Source organism: Chamaea fasciata, unplaced genomic scaffold, assembly GCF_029207755.1.
Source record: "Chamaea fasciata isolate MVZ Bird 193981 ecotype frontalis unplaced genomic scaffold, bChaFas1.0.hap1 SCAF_7, whole genome shotgun sequence".
NCBI classification, from domain to species: Eukaryota; Metazoa; Chordata; class Aves; order Passeriformes; family Sylviidae; genus Chamaea; species Chamaea fasciata.
The window spans coordinates 6,256,242-6,278,135 of NW_027094092.1; the positions used below are offsets into that span (position 1 = coordinate 6,256,242).

A 21,894-nucleotide genomic window follows, 5' to 3' on the forward strand; every position below is an offset into this window, starting at 1 on the left:
GCTCTGCAGGTTATTCCTGATTTTCCTTCCTTTCCTGCCAGTTGGATCCCCATGCTATGCCAAGCAAGACTTCTTGGAGACAATTCCCATTAGTAACTAGGCCATTAATATTCTCTTTAATCTGAATTAGTATCTTCGCATAAATGTGATCCATGTCACCAAATCACTCCTGTCTCAAGCAATTCCAGAAGGAACATTTAGTTGTGGCAGGCATTTTTTGAACACAGGGAAAGAACCCAGTGAACCATAAGGGAAGGAGCTGCAGGCTCTAATTATTTCTAATGATATACCTAGAAATCATCGAGTAAAAAGGAACTAAGTAAGATCAAAGTCATGCTTTGTTAAAACATGAAATACAGGAAATATGATGAGGAAACCTAGGGTCACTAGGGATTAAAAACCAGCCATGGCACAGGGGCTCTTTATTTGCATTGGCCACTGCAAATCCATCCATCCATCCATCCATCCATCCATCCATCCATCCATCCATCCATCCATCCATCATGCTTGGACAGGATTTTGACACTCTACCAAGAAGAATTAATTCAGACCCAATTCTGGTTTCTGTAAGTTTAGATTACACACAAGATAAACTATCAAGTGTTCCAGCCAATGATGATTTAAATCAATAGCCCAGATGTTGGAAGAATAGACTATTTGAGCAAACAGCACCGAAAAACAGCAGGAAAGGGCTACAATCTTTCCTTCTGTAGCACTGATACATCTTCCTTCAGAATCAGATGAGGTTTTCACCCTTTCCCAATATGTAACATCTCAGAGCAGGCATTGCTGGGAATACTCCACAGAAAAAAAAAACCAAGTAAGCAGCTCAGCTCCTTCCTCTTCTGCCCAGCTAACGTGGCACAGGAGAGTCCTTTTCTTCTGCCTCACCCTCCTGAAAAATACGGTTTGCATGTTTATCCTTTGGCTTTGGATCATGAGAGGTAACAGATGTGATGGGAAGACTCCTGTTGGATACAGAAGGCAAATTCAGGTCACTTTTGACCCTGGTAAGTAGGAGCAGCCACTAAGCTGAAAGCAGGATGAGCAGCAGCCTTCCTGAACAATTTTCTGCGACAAGGGAGAAACTGAGTGAGCCCAGGTTTGTTTACAAGCACCAAATCTGGAGCTTGCACATGGCAAACCAAATGAGCCTTTCTTTTTTCATACGAGGTGGCCCCTGTAGTCGGCTTCTTGCAGTTTTCCAGCTGAAGAACTGTGAATTTCTTTTAAATTGACAAGTCCCAAAATTTCACTGCTGGCAGCTGACAAATCCTCCATCAGCTCTGGAATTTCCCTGGCGTTTTGCTGGATCTCCACTGACAGGCTCAAGATGGGCACAGGCTGTGGGCTTCTGCAGATGCAAATTGTTTTACATTCCCTGATGTTTGGGATAAAATAATACACCAGCAAACTCAGACAACACATAAAACTTGGCACTGCTGCAGCATGGACAGCTTGGAAAGGCCTGACAGGGCTGAATCGACAGGCACTGATGGACAAGCCTGGAATTAGCCGCACAATGTACTACAGAGCAACTGTACTGACAACAGACAAAAAATTTAGAGGTTTTTCAAGAGGGCAGCTGGAAGGGGAGGAAGCCCAGCCTACCCAAACCCACAGATAATCAGCTACACAAGGAAGCAGGATCCAACTTTCTTGCCTGTTCTTAGGTATTAGATCATGCTGATTTTCCAACAATAAATGCTGCAGGCAGATGATAACCAAAAAGAGACAGGATGAGGGCAGTCAATGGTGTCTATTCCCAACTTTAAGGCTGGACTACTACGCTGGCCAAGTAATTAACCCAGGGCAGAGCAGTCCATTCAGCAGTAAAATGAGCCTAAATATTGACCTTGGTTTGGGCTCTGTGGGAGGTGACAAATACTCCCCAAGATAAGCATCACTTCGAGTGCATTCTTGCCTTGACACACCATTAAAAATAAAACAAAAGCTTTATATCCCACTTGGGGAAAAGTGCAAAAGCAGGAAGGAACTTCGTTTACCTTTGAATGGCTCTTCTCAAGCCACAGTATCCCAAACAATCCCAGCAAACACGCTCTGGGACATGAGCTCACGTTGCAGGAGTGCGCCCAAGCTCAGTCTGCCTGACATAAGTAATGGGAGAAATCCCAGAGCAGGAACAGAGTAAAGAAAGTAGGAGTGACACGTGCCTGGTCCAAAACCACATCGTCTGACCCCTAACACAACACAGACTAGGATCTCAGAGAAAATAAGAGTATCTTATTGCCCAGCAGAGCCCTTTTTTGCAGCAGCAGCAGCACAGACAGAACTCTGCTGACACGGAAAAGCTCCAAGCCTCCGGGCACTCAGGTGTATCCTCACTGAGCTCGTGCTCACCTCAGGGTCTAATTCCTTTGCCAAAATATTGCACAAGTGGCACTCTGTGTTTGCAAAACGCTTCCTCAGGTGTCCTGTTTGACCCCAGACAGCAGATGGTTTACTGTCTGTGCAGCAAACAAGGTCATTCTGGGGTTCTAAGTGGGCCATGGCTTGGTTGCACAGAGAGCAGCTGCATTCACTTCGGAAATGTTTCATGTTTTGCCTAGGATACCTGAGTGCTTTCTAATTCTGCCTCCTCCTCCTTCAACACCTTCACCTGAAGGTGCCAGAAGCAAACACCACCAACCCACAAACTCTGCAGAGTTTCAGCCTCTTGGGTATTCCAAACAATCCACACACTCCAGAGAGCTCTAGAGATGACTCCATCCACCCCGCTGCTGCAGCCCTCTCCAGCTTCCTCACCTTAGGTCTTCTGCCAAGGTGTTTTAGCATGGATAAAATCCCACTTGTGTGGGTTGAAACTGGCTCTGTTCACCAGGGTGCCTCAAATCTGCAAGTGTGTCTGTTTTCATACCTTCTGCAGTTTGCTGCAAGGTAAGTGCAGAAGTTCAGCCAGGCTTTTAAAAGCCCTTCAACAGCACATGACAGCTTCCACTAGGCATGGTTTCAGAACTGAATCCTAGGCTTGCCTTCATGCTGAAGTGAAGATCTTCCAGACCCTACAGGGTTATGACTTTCACAGCATTCTGCATCACAGTGTGACACACAGGAAGCCAAATGAACAGCAGATCATGAGGTCTGTAGATGAACGACTGCAGCTCCTTCCACTGAATCATTGTGTCTCATGCATCTTCCCCAGAATCAGGTCTTACCAAGTCTGCAGCTCTAACAGCCATCCCTCTCTTTGCTGAATTGCAGATCAACAGATTTACAGATTCAGGCAGAAGCGTGGGGACTGAAGCACAAGCAAAGGCAGAACAGGTCAGCGTTACTGTCCTTGCTTGTGACCAGGATTTTTCCAGCAGAAAGCAAGCTGGGATTGCAGAGCACGGAACACGTGTATTCCAGAAAGTGAGCACAGACACACAAAAGAGCAGTGCCCAGTTTGCAGCTGATTTAGCACAGTTCAGGGAAGAATAAAAGAACTGGGCTGCAGAGCCTTGCCAAGTCACATTAGGTGAATCAGTGTCCTTGTCTCTCACGCCACAGAGTCCGGCATCTCGCACGCAGCCTTGGCTGCCTCTCCTCTCCAGCCACGAGAGAGCAAAGCACCTTCTCTGCAAAGTGCTGCCAGCAGGATTCACCCCCCTGCCTGTGCTAGATATGTGCCCTGAGCTCAGCACAGCGAGACACAAACACATCCTGCAGCAAACGAAACGTAGGGTTGGATGGGCAGTTTTACTTTCATTTCCAGCTTCCATAAATTTTTCAAAGCCAGTCTTTTAAGTGCTCAGGTTGTTTTCTTTTCTTTTTTTTTTTTTCTCCTTAATGTCAGTTTTTACTCCATTTTAATATATCCACTTTAATTTCCTTTACAGTTAAGTACTGGTCAGAAAAAAATGGCAGAAATTTCCCTTACCCCAGCTGTTGTAGGATATAGTGTGGATTTCAAAACAGAATAGAGCTGTAGCCTGCATTCCAAAAAAACTCCGGTGAACCATGTGAAGAGCATTGTTTGGGAGCAATTGGAGAGATAACCGCTCTCCTGATTTAACTCATTTATTATCCCCAGTGTACAAAACAAGTAGCTGAGAGCACTGAAAAGAACACAAAATAGAAAGCCTAATCTACATTTCTGATACGAGCTGTTCAGCCACCTCAGCTGTACCACTGTGGGAACCAGTAGCACAACTTTACACAATCTGGCCTCATGAAAATTCTTTTTTTTTTTTTTGCACAGTGTGCAAAATAAACAGCCTTGCACTAGGTAGGGGTAACCTTTATTAAGGTTAGTGAGCCCAAGAGACTGAGCCACCAACAGGCTGAGGTGTGCAGCCATGCTTCTTTTCTACTACTATTTTATTCAACTTAATTTCTCCTGGTTCTTCATATCTGGATGTCACTTCCCTCTCTTAGTAGAGTTCTGCTCTTTTTGAAAAGATTTCAGGGGAGGACCAAATAGAAAGGCAACCTGGTTTTGCTTCTGTAATTAATTATTTGTGTGTTACTACTATTTCATACAGATTTCAAAAGCTGGGACTGAGTTCAGTAAAGCCCAAGGTGGGAAGAAGAAACCATTTTATTTACAAAACTGCCGAGATGTTCTCCTTTCCCTGCTCACCCATCCAACAAGCATTTTGCTTTTTCGTTTTATGAGTATGGCCTCAACACATCAATACACTGGGAAACTTCCCAACCACAGGCTGTATTTGGGAAGGGCCAGGATAGAGCCTTCCAGCCTGATGTCCAGCAGGCTAAAAAGACATCCAAAAAGCAAGCTAGAATAAATAACGGATAACCAGAAAACAGAACTTCCCATTTAAGATTTCTTAAACGAACAGAAACTTGGACATGCACTTGGAAGTGGGGAAACAAGTCTGGAGTGGCCTGGGTCTCCCTACAGAATGCAACTGGGGAGTGGGAGCTGCCTGACCTGTCCAGGAACTCAGCTCTGAGGGCTCCTCAGCTCTCCTGTGCCACCAGCCTGTCAGGCAGCCTGCCAAGGAGCTGGGCAGGAAGGAAACCAGGGAGGCTTCCAAGAGAAAAAACATCCCACTGGAAAATTTCTGACTGCTCTAATAATGGCCCTACTTTGAGAGTCGCTCATGGAGCTGGCAGAAGGCAGGGAGACCCACTGCCTTCCCTGGTTAGCTCCTGGCTTCCTGTAGAAATTTCTTTCTCCTCCAGACGCACAGCACCAACTGAAGTAGAATGTTCATAAATCCCCTGAACCCTCCCTGCAGCAAACGGCATTGCTTTTTTCCCAGAACGATGACAATTGTTAATTGGCACCATTCAGGGGGTAACATTTTCTTTGGGAAGGCCTTTCCTGCTTTAGGCAACCACACGTACTTTTGGCAAGGCCTCCAGACAAGCCCTGTTGGCAGCACACAGCCTTGTGCCTCGCTCGGAAAGACTGCACGAAAAAACAGCTCCAGCTTTCCAGCTCCAATTCCAGGCCTGCGCAAACTTGGCAGGGCTGACAACCTAATCTGGCCTGGCTGCAGGAATAACTGATGCCTCATAGGTAGCATCCCACAAAACTGCCCTGGAAATCCAACAGAAGGAGCCCTTTCAGCCTGCTCCGGCCCCACTCCCAGCTCACCGACCTACCGCTCATTGCTCAGCGTCATCCTCGGAGGGTCCAGGTTGGGATTCTCCATGGACTCCATTTGGGGACAGCGTAGGAAGTAGTAGAGGGTGTGCAGGGCATCAGGGGACCAGGAGATGGGCTGCTGCTGCCGGGTTTGCCGGACAGGGCTCATGCCGGGCCGGACCGTGTTCAGGCACTGCATGTGGTGCATGGCTCGCGAGACCAAATCACCTGCACGCACACACACACACACAGAGAAGACAGAAAATCATCTCCTTATCAGTCACCCACAGTGCTTTTAATCACGCTTTTTGAACAAATCAAAGCTCTGACAGCTCAGAGGAATGTTTGCTGTGTGCACAGAACCTCCTCCACCAAGGCAGAGGGTGTCCTGTCCCTCAGGCTGCCACTTGGCAGCGCTTTCTTTCAAATACCAAGTTATCAGCTAGAAAACAAGAAGTGACACATCTCAGTTGCCACACATTCTTTACAATGAGTTTGCTGGTTTACTGCTCATTTTCTCCTCTTTCCACCCACAAGTACCAATTTTTTTTGCCAGCCTACAAAAACTACTGATGTCTTTGTTGGGCAGGTAAAATATCCTCTGCCCAATGTGGGAGCCACAGTTTCACAAGGCAAAGTCAGTAGCACCAATACTTCACTCTCATTCTTGTTAGGAGGCTGCTCCCATTTCTTCTAACTGGGTCATGCTGTTCTACCCTCCTGCCCAGGCACTTGAGACAAATTAGTGACATTATGTTCAAGACAGAAACCCCTTCTTTGAGAGGTCTGCTGCTCCCATTCTCACTCTAGCTGCAGGTTTCTTGCAGAACAGCAAGATCTGACTCTCTTATTAAAAAGCCAATCTTTATCATGCTGGCTGTCTCAAGCTGTGCCAGAAATTTGTCCCTCAGCATTATAAGAAGCTCAGTCCAGGAGGTCTCTGGGATTCTCATTCCTCTTGGTTTTTGAACTCAAGCCAAGCTGCCTCTGTGTCGGAGCATGGTGGACCTGAGGAGGCCTGGATGAAGGTGACCTGGATCACACAGCTGCACTCAGAATTTTAGGACTGCAGATTTTTAAAAAGTTCCCAGAGCAATGACCCCAAAGCTGGTCCTTTTGCAGTAAGCTTGCTTTAGGCACAACCCTGTTTAATCTCCTTGTGTTGTGGTGCATTACAAACTCCACAAAGCTTTAAAAGCTTCATCTTTGAGTAGTGTGACTACCAACCAGTGAGCCGAATTATTACTATACTTAGCTGGGATCTGTTTTTTCTTGGGAGAATCTCTGCTGCTTTATGCTTTGCAGTCCCCTCAAACTCTCACAGGAAACATTGCTCTATTGTGTCCAAAAGTTACAATACTGGGAAAGGATGGAACCAAAATAGTCACCCCATCACAAAGCTGGCTCCTGGGAAAGCATCCTGAGTTTAGCACTGCCACACAGGCATTAGCAACACCTCCCTCTGAAATTCTTGGGAAGTTATTATTTGTTCGTTTATATCTACAAGCAATATACTAAATTTGCCAGCCAGAACCCCTGGGGTTCTACTGTTACACAGGAGAAAGCCCCACAAAGCTACTGTATGTCTAAACATGACATTTTTAGTGGTTCAGACCAACGGAGTATTAAAAATCTCAGCTTGCAGTCTAAAGCCGTGCCACTCCTTTGTTGTACAGCACATTCAGCTTTAAGGACCCTCTTCAGAATAATAAAAAAATCCTTCTAACAACTCTGCCTTTCCACTTCAGTAGCTCCAGGATCCGCACGTTTTACGAGAGCATCACGGATCTTCCACCACTGGTGCTAATACAGAAGTCTGCACAGTTTATAGCAGAAATGCATCTGGAATTCAAATTTTCAGCTCAGAGTAACGTTCCTTCTGCTTTGCACACTCACTCTATTTTTCTGGCAATGGGCAGCAACGTTTTAAAAAAAAAATAAAATAGGCAACTGTATCAGGAGAGCCATTCAGTGGATGTACTGACCAAGTTGGCCAGGCAGGGATGGGGGAAGAGGGAGAGAGGAAGCTGTATTCAATCTCAGGCCCTTGCTACAAATGTTCTCTTGTGTTCCAGGATAAACAGAGGTGTGTTGAAGGAATTTGAAAACCTCAGACTAAGGCAGGTTGCAAAATACATGGGGGAACACACAAACTCCTTACTGGCCCTGGCATTCATTAGCATTCAGATGGTGCAGGCTAAGAAAGTGATGCCAGCAGAAACGTTGCAAGGGGGAAAGTAGACCAGGAAAACACAAATCATTTTTGTTTATTTTAAAGGGGCTTTGTGAGTACTCTAGGAATGGAACATTTCATTTGGTCAGCTTAAAAAAAAAAAAGGGGGTTGAACAAGTTTTTGTTACCAGAGTGCTCTCAGATTTTCTTTTTCCTTCGCTTTTTGTTTTTTAAGTAACCAAAAAGCTTTTCCTTGAACATCCCAGAGTTTTCCACTGCAGAAACACTAACAAAGAGAATCCTCTTTGCTGTCTGAGGGAGGTTTGCTGTGCTCCACAAATGCACAGGAGAGCCTCCAGAGGCATCCAGGAAAGAGCATCCAACTTTAGCTGGCAGTTACACCTCTACCAAAAAAAAAAAAAAAAAAAAAAAAAAGGCAGATTTTACACCTCTCCAGGTGACTTAGACACAAAGCAGACTAACGAAACCAGCTGATTTTCATAAATAGCACCACCAGACAATTAAATCTCACCCAACATTAAACACTGCTCACGCTGCCAACAGTGGCAGCACTCCTGCTGCCTCTCAGCAATGGAGAGATGGGCTCTCCTGCTCTGCTGGAAGAATCCCATGGTGGATTACATCCCAAACTCACTCAGTTCTGAGATGCTCCCGACGCACGTGGCCAGCAGGGACTGCTCCAGGGTCCGGAGTTCCAGCTGGGCGTAGGCGTCAGCCCGTCCGTCGCTGCACATGGAGCCATCGTGGTAGGGGCTGAAGTAAGCAGGGAGGGACAGCACACCTGGGGCAAAGCACACAGCACAACTTATGGATCAGCCTACACGTGTGGAAAAGCAAATCCCTCCAGGAGGGATACAGAACTCGCACCTTTCCCCGGGAATTTTTGAACAGTTCAAAGGAAATAGAACAGCACTGCAAACACCGCTGAAATGGCTGAAACAGGGCTCCAGAGAGCAAGGCTGGATGTTCCTACAGCCTGTAAGAGCTGGAAACAAATTGCAATTGAGATAAAACTACATGAAAAGCTTTGGTTAAGTCTCTACTCTTGTTTATACAACAACTGGGCCGCGCACACATGGCTTGCTGCTGAACAGCTGTATGCAGATCCCCAGATAGCAGGGCCTGATCTGGCGAGATGTGAAATATAGCCTGGAGTCCACCTCATCCCTGGAACCCTGCAAACAAAACCACGGGCTGTGCCAGCCCTTTGAACCTGCCATGCAGTTTCAGGTGCTCAGACTGTGGTTTCTGCATGTGCGCACCTCTGGATGCGCCAAGCGACGCCCAGGAGTTCTGAGGTTGCCTGTATTTTCATCTCTGCAAATGACCCCTGTGTGAGAGAGAGATTAGGAAGGTAATTACACTGCACACACCTGTTTACCACACACATCTCCCCTCCATCAGTACAAATGCACAGGAGCTGACTGCTCTGTGTGGCACAGAGAAAAGGGGGAATGTGACCTCTGGAGTGGATGTGAGGTACACATGACAGAGACTGGGCTGGGAGAGTGACCTGCCCTGTCCAGTGGCACCCTGGGGTGGATCTGGTGCCACTGCATCCACAGGGCAGGTGGACTCCAAAAAACCACCTGCAGTCACTCAGCCACTATCCCTGTGCCCTCACTACTGCCCCGTTTTTAATTACAGATCCATTCCACAATCCCAGCAGCATCTCCTGGCCCAAATTTTCCCTGATTCCAGATAAGGCCACTCAGAGAAGCCACGACTGCCTGTGCTCTTAGCCTGCTGCATCCTGTATTTCTGATTTTTAACTTTGATCCACAGCAATACAGTCCAGCTCAGACCCACGTTTCCTTCCGCCCTCACCTCTTGACCCCCGGTCAGGCTGGGATGTGTAGATCCTTTACTCCTGTGGCAGTGACCTCCTGTCACATAGGTGCTGGGTATTGTTGCCCAACAAAACCCTGCAGCTCGTTGTGCAAGACCCTTTGTTTCTTTGTCTTGATGTTTTCTTTTGAGATTTTATGCTGGATTGATCTCTCCTACCCTTTTCACATCCTCTTTGCATCCTGCTTTGTGGCAAAGCCAAGGGCTGCATCAAAAACTTCCTGGACATGATGAGAATAAGGGAATGATTTATCCTGTTGTGCTTCTTCACTGTACATCACTGTTAGTTAATGGAGAATGCTCTGCCAATGCCCTCTTAACCTGAATAATTAGGAAGTTGAGGCTTTAAGAGCTACCAGAAGCCATGCATGCAAACGAGGAGAGCTTTGCTTTAAATACACTATACAGAGCCTAAGCCACTTCCTTTTCCATGCCAAAGCTATGAAAGGATGTTTTAGAGACATATGGATTGAATTTATGGCAGAGGGAGAATGAAAACAGCCCGATTTGTCAAAACTTTCAAATAGAGGCACATAATTCTACAGAGGTGAAAACAGAAACTGGCAGCTCCACTGCTGAGCCCGGCAAAGGGAAAGAAATGGGGCACATTTTCTCTGCCAGCCACTTTCAGTTGGTTCTGTTTTCCAGTAAGGAATTAAAAATAAAGATCTGCAGAACGCTTTGGCTCGCAGGAGGCGACGACATTTTCTCAGTTTTCCGGTCCACAGTTTGTCAGGTGGTACGAGGAAACAGGGAGGACTGATTTATTTACCTTTGGAAAAATGACTCAGCCAAGATAGCTGTGGGACAGGATTTATGCCGTCACCTGCCTTGGCACAGTTGAGGAGCATCCTTTACACACCAGAGAAGAATAAGGAATTCACCAAGACTTTGGCCACGTACCAAAGCCCAGTGACGCCACTGGGGATTTTCCCCGGGATCAGAGAGGGGGATGAATAAAGATTCAAAAGCTCCCCACATCAGGCAGGTCTCCATAGGTACGAGCAGTCCTGGGAATGAGGACACACCTCCCAACACTGATTTTGAGGCAGTGGGAAGCAAAACAGAAATGTACCCCACAACTATTCTATCTTGCAGCACCCTAATCAGGATTTCCTCTCTGATCTGCTCCCAGTAACTCCGTAAAGTTGGAAAAGCATCACTGTTGCTCCTCAGATCAGAAATTCAGGCACAAGGACATGTGCAGTCAAGCTTTTTCCCAGTGACGTTGTAAGTAGGAACAGGACTTAACCTTTAATACCAATTTATAAACCCCTTTTTTTGATAACAGGCAACTGCCTTGTGCTGATTATTTGTATCCCAAACTATGGTTCTTGCTCTCCTGCTCCCAAATCATGGAATTTTCAGTCAAAAGGTGTTACAATGCTTCTGTCTGGCATTCACATCCCTGCATTTTTGTATTAGTGGCAACACTGGTTTTAATCATGACAAGCAAGATAAGCAAAACTGCAATTGAAATAAATCTACGTCAAAACACTCTCTGTTTGAGATTCACCTTTATTTCCTGACTTGCCAAAGTGTGTTTTTCCCACAAAACAATGTGAAGCAGCACATAATTACTGTGCAGGAATTAACCACTCAGGCAGGCTTTTTAAAATTAAGACTTTAGGTACAGGATCCAAACCCTGGTGGAGTTAAGGAGAGAACTGTGAATTCAAGTGTGGCTTAGCTCAAAACCTCAGGAGCAGCAGGAGCTCAGAAGTCACCTCTGGAATGGCCTGATTCTCAATTAAAGCATGGCTGGCTAACAATTTGTTCCTGATCTTTCCACAGCCTTTGAAACAGCAGCTGGAAATAAAGCCATATTTATTCTGCCTCAGTTAAACACGAAACCTGTTCATGAGCACTTGCTGCCAGCACTCTTAAAAGGCAGTCACGACTGGGTGAATTCCAGTTAAGCAGTTCCTTAAACTCAAATTATTCTGCTTGCCTAAAGAGTTTGAAATTGTTGTCCGTAATCCGATGCTTTTTAATAGCAATTGAAAATGTTTCCAGTCTGAGCAAGATCCAGGGAAAAGTCTGTTCACACTCCTGGACATGGTTCTGCTTTAAGAGGTGCAGCAGCTCTGCGGAGAGCTTTGGCTCTAACACGATGGCTCCCACAAGCAGGGCTGGGCAAAGCTCTTGTGTGGCTTCCAGCACGTGCTGGATCACCTCTGCTCTGGAGACAGGCTGGGAGAGCGGGGAATGTTCAGCCTGGAGAAGGGAAGGGTCCAGGGAGAACCTAGGGGCTCTGAGAGAGCTGGAGAGGGGCTTCGGATAAGGGCATGGAGTGTACAGGATAAAGGGGAACAGCCTCAAACTGAAGGAGGGTAGGTTTAGATGGGACATTGGGAAGGATTTTTTTACTATAAGGGTGGGGAGGCCCTGGCACAGTTTCCCAGAGAAGCCTTGGCTGCCCCAACCCAGGCAGCGTTCAGGGCCAGGTTCAACAGGATTTTGAGCAACCTGGTCTAGGGCAAGGTGTCCCTGCCCATGGCAAGGGGGTTGGAAATAAATTATCTTCCGAGCCAAACCACTGCCTGATTCTAGGAATCTCCAAGCTGGGCAGTCAACCCAGCTCCTCAACCAGGACAATTCCTGTAAGGAACCCCAAGGCCATCTCTGAATGTCCTTGTATTCAGAACCTGGCATCAAGTTCTGTTCTTTTGATTTCAAGATACAGGTTGGTGCAGACCTTTCGCTGAATTTTGCTCTGAGACTGGAATGTCTGGCTTTCCAACTACCCGTGGCCCCTTCACACCTCACACCATTTGCATGCCATGGTCATGCAGAGGGACTAGCCTTCATTTTTACCTTGTTGTAATGGTTTACTCTGGGCTTTCTCCAGTCTGGACCCTTGATGTTGGCAGACAACTTCCCAGAGATTAACTTATCAGCCATCTGATGGCTTTCAAATACTTATATGATGTCTAGAGGTTAAGATGGGGCCACTCACAAGTGGCAAAGGGCCAAGGAGTCTTGGCTGGAAAGCACTTGAATTCTGCTGTCTGGGATTCCTCATGGAAATTGCCCAAGGTACTGATTCCCTTATTTCAGAAACACACTGGCTCTGCTCATGACAGATTAGGCAAGGAATCAGGAATATAATTAGGACAGGGATATACACCATAAACTACTGGCACAGAAAAACTGCTTTTTTTAAAAACTAAACCTAGCAAAGTGTATGGGACAATACAATGTGCTATTTATACCTAAACACTTCCATAAAACACAGTAGAACAGGAGGGAACAAAGCACCTATTTGGCCAAACCAACCAGAAAGCCCTTGGAAAATTAAAAATCATCTCTATACATTATAAATTGCCGCTAAAAGCCCCATGTGTGAAACCAGGAGTGCTGTGAGTATGCTTGAAAAATGCATTGAGGAAACCAAGTAGGAACCCCTACACCAGTGTGCTTTTGCAATGTTTGGCCTGGGATAAATTCCTCAAGAAACGTTCCGGGGGGGTGGGAACGACGGCTGATCCCTGTGAACTGAAATTTTGGAAAGCCAGAGTTTTGAAGGCGGATGGCGATGACCTGACTACGCTGCAGTTGCCAAATCCCACCGATTCCAATGGAGCCGGGGGAAACCTCAGCCAGCTGCAAGTGCAGTTCCCACGTTGGAACATGGCCATGACATGGGGATGGCTGTCACCTTGCACAAAGTCCTGCAATTCTTCATGGCCAGGAGCATTCAAGGCTCTCCTTGTTTTCTGTTCCTCGTTCTCCCACACAACACAATGCCCCGCAGTTCCCTCTTGCCAATCAGTTCCCAGTGTGGAGCACCAGCAGGAATTAATGCCAATTCCTGGAGCTCTCTTTTCTCCTTGCTGACCTACCGCCGCTAGGAAAGCCCAACCCCTCCTTATTTCATGAAATGAGACAGGATCATTTCAGCAGAACATAAACAAACCCCTCCAAAAAACAGCACCCAAAGTGTTCCTGAGGGAGCTCCCTCAAAATCTAAACACATCAGGCTCTATAATCAACTGCAGCCATGCTACAGATGGTGAGAGAGGCTTGTGATCAGGGAACAAGGCCCCTAATTGCTCACTTACAGGAAAAGTGTGTGGCTTCTCCTAGGAAAGCAGGCAGGCATCTCTCCCAGTTTGTCAGCAGTAAGAAAAATCAAACACAGATTCTTATATCTGCATCCATATTAAATAGCAATTCTGTACTTGGAAACAGGAAGAGAAGCAGAGGAGGGAGAAGCTTCAGGTGGGGGAGATTTTTAAATTTTCTGCAAGTGGTATGCTGGATCTGTCCATCAAAGAGCTGATGTCCTAAGGGGACACTTCCGGACACCTCAGAGTCACACAGCCCTCAGTCTTGGTCCTTCTGCTCAAAGAGACAATATCTTCTCCAAATTAACAAAATAGTTTTCCTGGACTTCAGGAATGTTATAAGAGATGCGCTGCCTTCACGCTCCTGTAGCTCAGTGTCAACAGGCATTGCCCAAATGAAGTACCAAAATACCCCAGGAGAGAGATACAAAGCACTCTCAAAATTCACCATCCCTTTCTCCTGGGGTGCAGGTCACTGCAGCAACTGGAAGTCTAAAAAACAGGGAAAGCCACAGAGCTCACAGAAACACTTCCTGGGAAAGGGCAGGAGCCCATGGACCATCACTACAAATGCCTCCCTAGTCCTAGGAAACTCCCTGTGCCTGCCCTCATCCCACACATTTTGCTCCCCTTTTGCTATGAAAATGGTGGAATTGGATAAAGGTAGGAAGTATCTGTATTCCATTTGAATCCAGCTGTGATATACGGGCTTGCAAATGACTATAAATGTAGGAGAAAGGCCTTGGTTTAATACCGAGTCAGAATTTACTGAGTCATTAATCCCACTTCCATATCCCTGTGGGCTTCTGGACAACCACTAACCTGGCCTGGCCCCAAGCACTTAATTGAACATAAGCACAAGGGAACATACCCTGGGCTTGCATTGTCATGACTGCCAAAAAGCACAGCACAATGACTGTCCTCATTCCCATTTCCGAGATGGGGAAACACAGACAAAAGGAAGAGAAGCAACCATGAAACTCCTGCACACCAGAACCAGCCCTTTGCAAAGCCCAAACCTCCCAGTTCAAATTCCCTGTATGGAACTGGGCAGCACACAGAGCCATTGCTCCCACAGCCCAGATCCAGAAACTGGAAATGAGTGGAATAACTATGTGGCTTTAAGCCTGGGTTTGCAGAACTATGCTTCCTGTTTTATACGCCCTAATAAAAGGCCTTTGGGGACATAATCGGTAAATATAAACTGCAAATGCTTCCTACTATTATTATTTCCTACAACTACTTCTGAAGTCGAGTATGTGTGTTCGTATGTCAACAGGTACATCCCTAAGACTCGGCTGATCCTTTTGGAATTTTGCACATGTGATTTTCCAGGCATTGGCTCTTCTATGCAGGGCCCAAGGGCAGGCAAAGACCTGCACTACACTGTAATATCAGTATTAAAAAATCCAGTAATTATCAATAAATCCATGCTTCCAGGACTTTTATTTTCAAGATCCAGTACGGCACACTAAAGAGAAAACCCCATACTGGCTTAGAAATATCAATGAAAAAACACAGTTTTATGAGGAATGGTATAAATAGATTACAAACACTGTGAAAGAAATACAAAACCAGAATCCTGTGCCAAAAAATGACTGTGGTCCAAGAGACTGAAGACTTAGAATTCCCTACTTGTGTAAACCCTGACCAGTTTGAATAACCTCAGTGTCTCAGTCTGCTTATCTGGAAAATGAGGATATTGCTCCATTCCTGGTAAGGGTAGGGTGACAGCAGCAGTGTTCTTGCTTCCTTTCTCATCTTCAACTTACTCCTTCATGCTGCTCAACGTTTAGCATCATCCTCATTTCCCATATGTGTCAACAGTACATTTTTTGCCCCTTACCAACAGCCCTTTTTTCATTTACAAAGCCCTTTTACCTTCAACAAAGCTCCCCAAAACGCAGCTACTTCTGAGATGAAAGGACAGATACTGTGACAATATTTAACTGCACCTCAGTGGAGCTTATGAAATCAGAAGAGAAGCTTTACCCAACTGTGAGAGGGTTAAGGAAAGCAGAATTATTTTAACCTTGGAGAGATTTGGATGTGGACACAATATTGGACAGTTATTCTGACAAATAGAGCAGAAATACCGTAAGAAATTATAAAGAAACAACATGTATATATAAGTGAGCAAAAAAAAAAAAGCTTTGTTTTTGAAAGAGGGAGAGAGGTATGACAGGTAAGCAGTGGTAAGAGTCCTTTAGTGGCACTGCTGTGGGGATCAGAAAGTTTTGGAAGAGGGTTCTGTCTCCTTTCCCTTGGAATTCTTTAGAAGTCTCTAACTGAGGTGCTTTTACAGTAAAACCAGCTTCATTTGTTGTAAGCAATGGGACTGCAGCAACTGCAGGCACCAGCTCAAGCCCCCCATACCCTCCCACAATACTCTCTTCTAATCCATTCCTTATTGTTCACTGTCCTTCCTGTAATCTGGCCTTTGAATCATGCCCAGTTCCCCAGATGTGCTCTGAGTAAGCTCTTTGTACATCCCATAATGACCTCTCTTTACTTGCCTTCAATTCTTCTATTTATACATCCCATGATCTGTATGCTTGCCAAACAAAGAGGATAGTAAATTTATATCCTCTGTCACTCCCAGTTCCTTTTCTTAGGGAATGTCAAGATGGAGAATCTGACTAGGACAGTACCCCAGAATAATCCAGTGCAACCCCTTCTAACATATTCCAGAGCATTTTTTGGAAGAAATTAGCCCTGCACAGCAGTTTCTTTATACAGGTGAGCCCTTGGCCTGATAAAATCTACCCTCCATAGCCTCTCCTGACTGTTGCAAGCCATTAAAATCAGATTTCAGAAACCATAGTCACTTAATAATAAACACCAAGACTACAATTACATCAGTTAATGACCTAAAATATCAGTGTCATAAGAGCTGACTACTCTCAGTTTATTTTTAAAAAGCCACAAGGGAATAGGAACTCAGCAGTAACCAACCTACTGCTCCAAAAGGAATTTTTTAGGCAACTCAGAGACCATCTCCTTTAGCTGTCAGCAACAAGCAGCTTGGGTTTTGTCAGGGTGAAATATGCATCTGTCACTCAATATAAAATTGAAATTTTATCTCAGAGAAACACAGTGCAGCGCTGAGACCGTGAAGTCTGACCTCAGGAGGGCAAGGCTTGGAGGCTCAGCAGGATGAGCACATTCCTACCCTGCCTGCAGACAAAAATGATTCAGGTTTTGAGTCACCGGCCAGACAACACAAAACTTGGGGCGGGTGCGTTGAGAGCAGCTCACGGGAAAAAGAGACAGCACCACTGCAGATTTGACACCTCCAGTTTGATCTTCACTATTATTTCAGCATAGTAAATTGCTCGCAGCAGCGTTTACGCGCATGAGTAATTTATGAATCACAAGCTTTGTCATTTTTAGCCCAGCTCTGCCCGCAGCCCGGTATCAGCGCAAGCTTTTGGGACAAGACCAACACAAAGCTCCACCATCCTGATAACAATGTTAGTGTTTGACAAGCACCATTAGGCAGGGTTCGCTCTCGAACAGTATTTTGATAGCACTAAAGACCAGCAGCAATTCTTGCCCGGGACAGAAGCTACGCCTCTCTTAATTTTCATTTCCTCAAACAAACACTTGGAAGTATTTGGCAGTTTTCCCCCTCAATACAGCTGATGAGTCTCTTACTAATGACAGTATTTTGCAACTTATCTGCTTCCTCACATCAAAGCATCCTGGAGATCTTGTCAACAATGACCAATTGTTTAGACACTCAGAAGTGAAGCTGAGGAATTCCGCTTACTCACCAACTGCTCAGTTTTACCCTCGGTCTTTGCAACACTTTTAGCCCATTTCTCCAATCGTGTGTGGTACTCAGGGACTATCTCACACCATCTACATGCATGCCCGGCTTCCTTCCATGACGTCTTGCTCTGGCTTCAGCACCTTTTACTTTCTGCTTCTGCATCTGAATTCCCATTTCTTGTCCCCCCATCGCCTCTTCATTGTTACCACACTTGCATTCAGGGCTCAGCCTTTTCAAAGCTCCACACCAGACCCAAACGAGAGCAGATCCAACATCTAATTTTGAAAGTGCCCTTTAGGGGTGGCAACACTAAGAATTTGGCAATATTTGTAAAGCTGGCAGGAAAAAAGGAAAAAAAGAAAAAAAAAACAGCACAAAAAAACCCCAACACAACCCCCCAAAAAAACCAAGAAAAAAAACCAAAAAACCAGAAAAACCCCAAATGTACTACAAGGCTCTGGCCTGTCTCTCTCATTGCACAAGTGCCAAGTGCATTTCAAAGTCTAAGTCTCTTGGTTGTAGCCATTTATAGTTTGTATAAAAAGCATAACTTGTACACTTCCATTAGAGCCCTAAATATAACTGCCCTGAGCAAGTATTTGCTGCTCAAACAGGACTTCTTTGAATTTTGTTTCCAAAAGACTGCTGCTACCACTATATTATTTATAGACATTTACATTAAGATCTGAATACTTGGTCAGGAAGCCACTCTGATTAATGGATCCCCAGCATTGTTTCATAACTCTGAAGAAAACCAGTATTTTTATTTTAAAACAGCAATTTTTTTGCATAAGCATAAAAAGCAGCAGTTCTCAGGATGGCCATGGTTCTTTGAAGAATTTGGAAACACGACCACATGTTCTGGGTTTTTAACACTACATCTGTGCAGGGGATGAAAATTAGAATCACAATCCTGTATTTTATTTTAAAAATGCACTTTGGTATCTCTATCACACCTGCGCAGCAGATCCATAATGGATTTAAGCATTCAGCCCAATTGATTTTGACAGCATGCTGTTGTCTCAGGGCTTTCCTGCGCAGGACTTTCTAGTTACCTCATTTCATAGCATGCAATTATTTTCCTGACACTTGGAACATTGTTATTTGTAGAGTTGAAATGAAGGGGAAAAAAAATAAATTCATCGTTTCAGGCAAAATGATGGAAAAACAGGGAAAATTGCCTCAAAGCAGAAGCAAAGTGAAATATTTTTTTAGAGCAAGATCCTTTAATTGACAAAGCTGGAAAATACTTCTTTTTTTTAATGAACAATCATAGCGTTACATTTGTCCATAAAACTTCTGTAGCCATTAGGGTAAAAATAAAATCCCCATTTTCCATTTTGTTGGTTCTCTGTTGCTCTAAATTGTGATTTTTCTCTCTGAGGGCAATGTGGAGCACCTTCACTGCTGCGAGGCAGAGATGCACAGCATGGAAGGACTTGAAAAGCAAAGGTCCATCCCACACAAATAATCCCATCCCACAGAAGTAATCACTTTTAGGATCTAGCTGTTTGTCTACAACCACTATATCCCAGCAATATTAATAGCTTCGATCATTGCTAAGGAAAAGAAAAAAGTCTTAGAAGACTTTTTAAATTTGTCATGGAATTAAACAAAAGGCAGAACCGTGGCAAAGGCAGATTTGGGGAAGCTCAACTGTCTAAGAATGCTTTTTTCTGTTCTTTTCACCAAATTATTGAAGTGACTGCTGGAGTAAGAGACTGTTCTGTTAAAAAAGGACAAGCTGGTAAAGGCTAGAACTGGGCTGCCCCGCAGCTCCACTTACGGGAGGGAACAGACTGGAATAGGAGATAGTGAACATCACTTGGATCTGAAACAGAAACTTATTTGGAGTGCAGTCTGTACTTTAGAACAGTTCTTTTTCCCCAAAAGTAATACAGGGAAGGGAAAGTAGCACACAGAAGACTCAGAGAGGCTGGGAATAGATACAGGGAAGAAGGATGGGGAAAAGAAACAGGAAAAAAACCCCAAACCCTAAACATTCCCTGATGGAAGAAATCAGTGAAAGAATGGCAGAGCACTGGGAAACAGTCCTATAAATAAGAGCCAATTCTGCCCCTTTACCTTGGAAATACTTTATTTTTCCTAAAAATTCCTGAGGAACGTGTAACACACTCTATCCTTTAACCCTCAGTATCATTTGTCTCCCTTCCCCTCATCCCATTCCCTGAGAAGTGGCACAACAAACAAAGGGTGATTGAGAAGAGCTGGACATGCCTGGGCTCCGTGCTGATGGAACTTGATACCCACTGTAGCTGTGTGGGCAAAGTCATTCAGCTTCCAATGCCCCTTCCCGGGCTAATTTCAAGATCACCATAATAAGATAAAAAAAAATAAATGACTCAATTTTTCAACACCGTGCTTTGAAATCTGAAGTTACTTAGGTTCGATTTGCGTTTTTTGCTGTTTTATAGTTCTTCAAGGGAGAATAATCAGACAAACAGAAAAACGTAGCAGTCTCCTCATTACCTATTTTCAAGATGATCTTCACCTTCCTGCCCTGTTCTTCCTAATAAATCACTGATTTACTGTTAGGGCCCTGCAGGCCCAACCATTGCTTCTTCATCTCAGTGGGAGCCAAATGATGATTGAGATGCCAATATATTAGGCTGGCCTGATTCAAAGCAGGGTAAGGAACAAAGCATTTGTGCAGAGAGAAGATAAATGAATATAAATCAAGTGCTAAGCCATTTTCTGTGATGGATTAGCACCTTTCTTTGACCCAATAATGTCAAGGGGTCTCCATGCTGACAGGAACTAATGTGGAAATCTGTGCTGTGTGAAGCCAGGAGGAATCCTGATCTCCAGCTGCACTGCCCCTCTGTTTGCATTTTGCTCTCTCTCAGGTGTGAGCAATCTATCTCCATCATCTCCCCTTCGGAAATGTCACTAAAGTGCCCACCAAAACTATCTCTAGAGTATAAAAGATTTCTTCTATCCTAACTTTCTGCCTGTAATGCCATTCCTACAAGTAAACCAGCAGGTCATAGATGGTACCGAGGCAAGGGCCGGATGGAAAAGCTTTCTCAGTATCTCACAGAATGGTCTGGGTTGGAAGAGATCATCTCAAGGAATCATCTCATTCCAACCCCCTGCCATGTTCACCTTCCACTATCCAAGCTTGCTCTGAGCCCTGTCCAACCTGGCCTGGAAAAATTCCAGGGATAAGGCAGCCACAGCTTCTCTGGACAACCTGAGCCAGGGCCTCCCCACCCTCACAGGGAAGGATTTCTTCCCAACATCCCATCCAACCCTGACCTCTGTCAGTGTGAATCCACTCCCCCCTGTCCTGTCACTTCCAGCCCTTGTCCGAAGTCTCTCTCCATCTTGTAGCTCCCTCCAGGTACTGGAAGCTGCAGTTAGATTGCCCCAAGCCTCCTCCCTGGCATCTGGTGATGTTGCCGAAGTACAGAACTATACAAAGCCAGCAGCAAATAGCAGATGTTTGGATCCAATGTGTCAACTGCAATTTTGCCGAAAACAGGTGTGAGAAGAAAAATTAGTGTACACAGACAAAACTTCAGTGGGAGTCGAGGCCAAACCTCTCAGTTCTGGCCGTCTGCAGTAGCTGGAGCTATATTGTATTAGATTAAATAGTGGTAAAAATGCACTGCACCAGTGACTGGTGGCAAAGCTGCAGGGTTTGAGAGCAGAACACGTCCAAGTCCTGCAGCTACTGCAGCCTCCACCGTTGGCATTTCCCAGATGCAAAAGTCGTGCATGACTTGTCCAAAACAAGAAAAGAGCAATGTTTGCCCTGTGTTTGTAACATGAGCCTGGACACTTGGCTCTGTAAAAACAAGGGCTCTGTGCCTGGGCTGCTCTCCCAGTCGGCTCTGGATCCGGGTGCAGACAGCCTGGGATGCTCACATCCCACAGGTGAGTGGCACTTGTTTAACCTGCTGGAGACTGAGTCACCTCTCACACTCTCTGATGGAAGATCATCGGTTTTATGTGCTCCAAGTTGGATTCCACCCTCATGTCGCTACATTACACTGATAAGAGTCGGTATCTCAGAGACCCGGGGCATTAAAAATGAGCTGCAGGTACCACCTACATTGTTTTAAATTTCCAGTGAGCTACATCCTAAGTGAGAGCAGCCCTGCTCCTCTTTGTCCCAAGCTTTGTGTTCCTGGCCTCTGCTTTTGTCAAAGCGGGAATATTCTCCCTCAGTAGGCTCAGCTTTGGTTACATCAACTCCATGCTTTAGTGTAAGCACTAAAGCAGGCATAAAAGGGCAGTGGGGAAATGTTTGGGGGCAAAAAAGGATGGGTGAGACTGCAGCACCCCCGATTTAGTTCAGCTTAAACTGCCACAAAAATCACACCCTGACAGTGCCACATCTTGTAGAAATAACAGAAACTGCTGAAATGCTGAAAAAAAAAATCATAAATTAAGTAAAACCCCTTAAATTTAATCTCTCCTG

At 45.2% G+C, this 21,894-nt stretch overlaps 1 protein-coding gene across 1 annotated transcript in view; it reads right to left on the reverse strand.

Annotated features, from left to right (window-relative positions):
- Nucleotides 1-21,894, reverse strand: part of ABTB2 (ankyrin repeat and BTB domain containing 2) — a 111,248-nt gene that overhangs the window by 30,684 nt on the left and 58,670 nt on the right. Inside the window, exons 2-3 of the mRNA XM_066187294.1 lie at nucleotides 8,389-8,535; nucleotides 5,578-5,788 (exon numbers count right to left, since the gene is read on the reverse strand). Of these exons, the coding sequence (XP_066043391.1) occupies nucleotides 5,578-5,788; nucleotides 8,389-8,535 (358 nt within the window). The remainder of the gene's footprint in view (nucleotides 1-5,577; nucleotides 5,789-8,388; nucleotides 8,536-21,894) is intronic.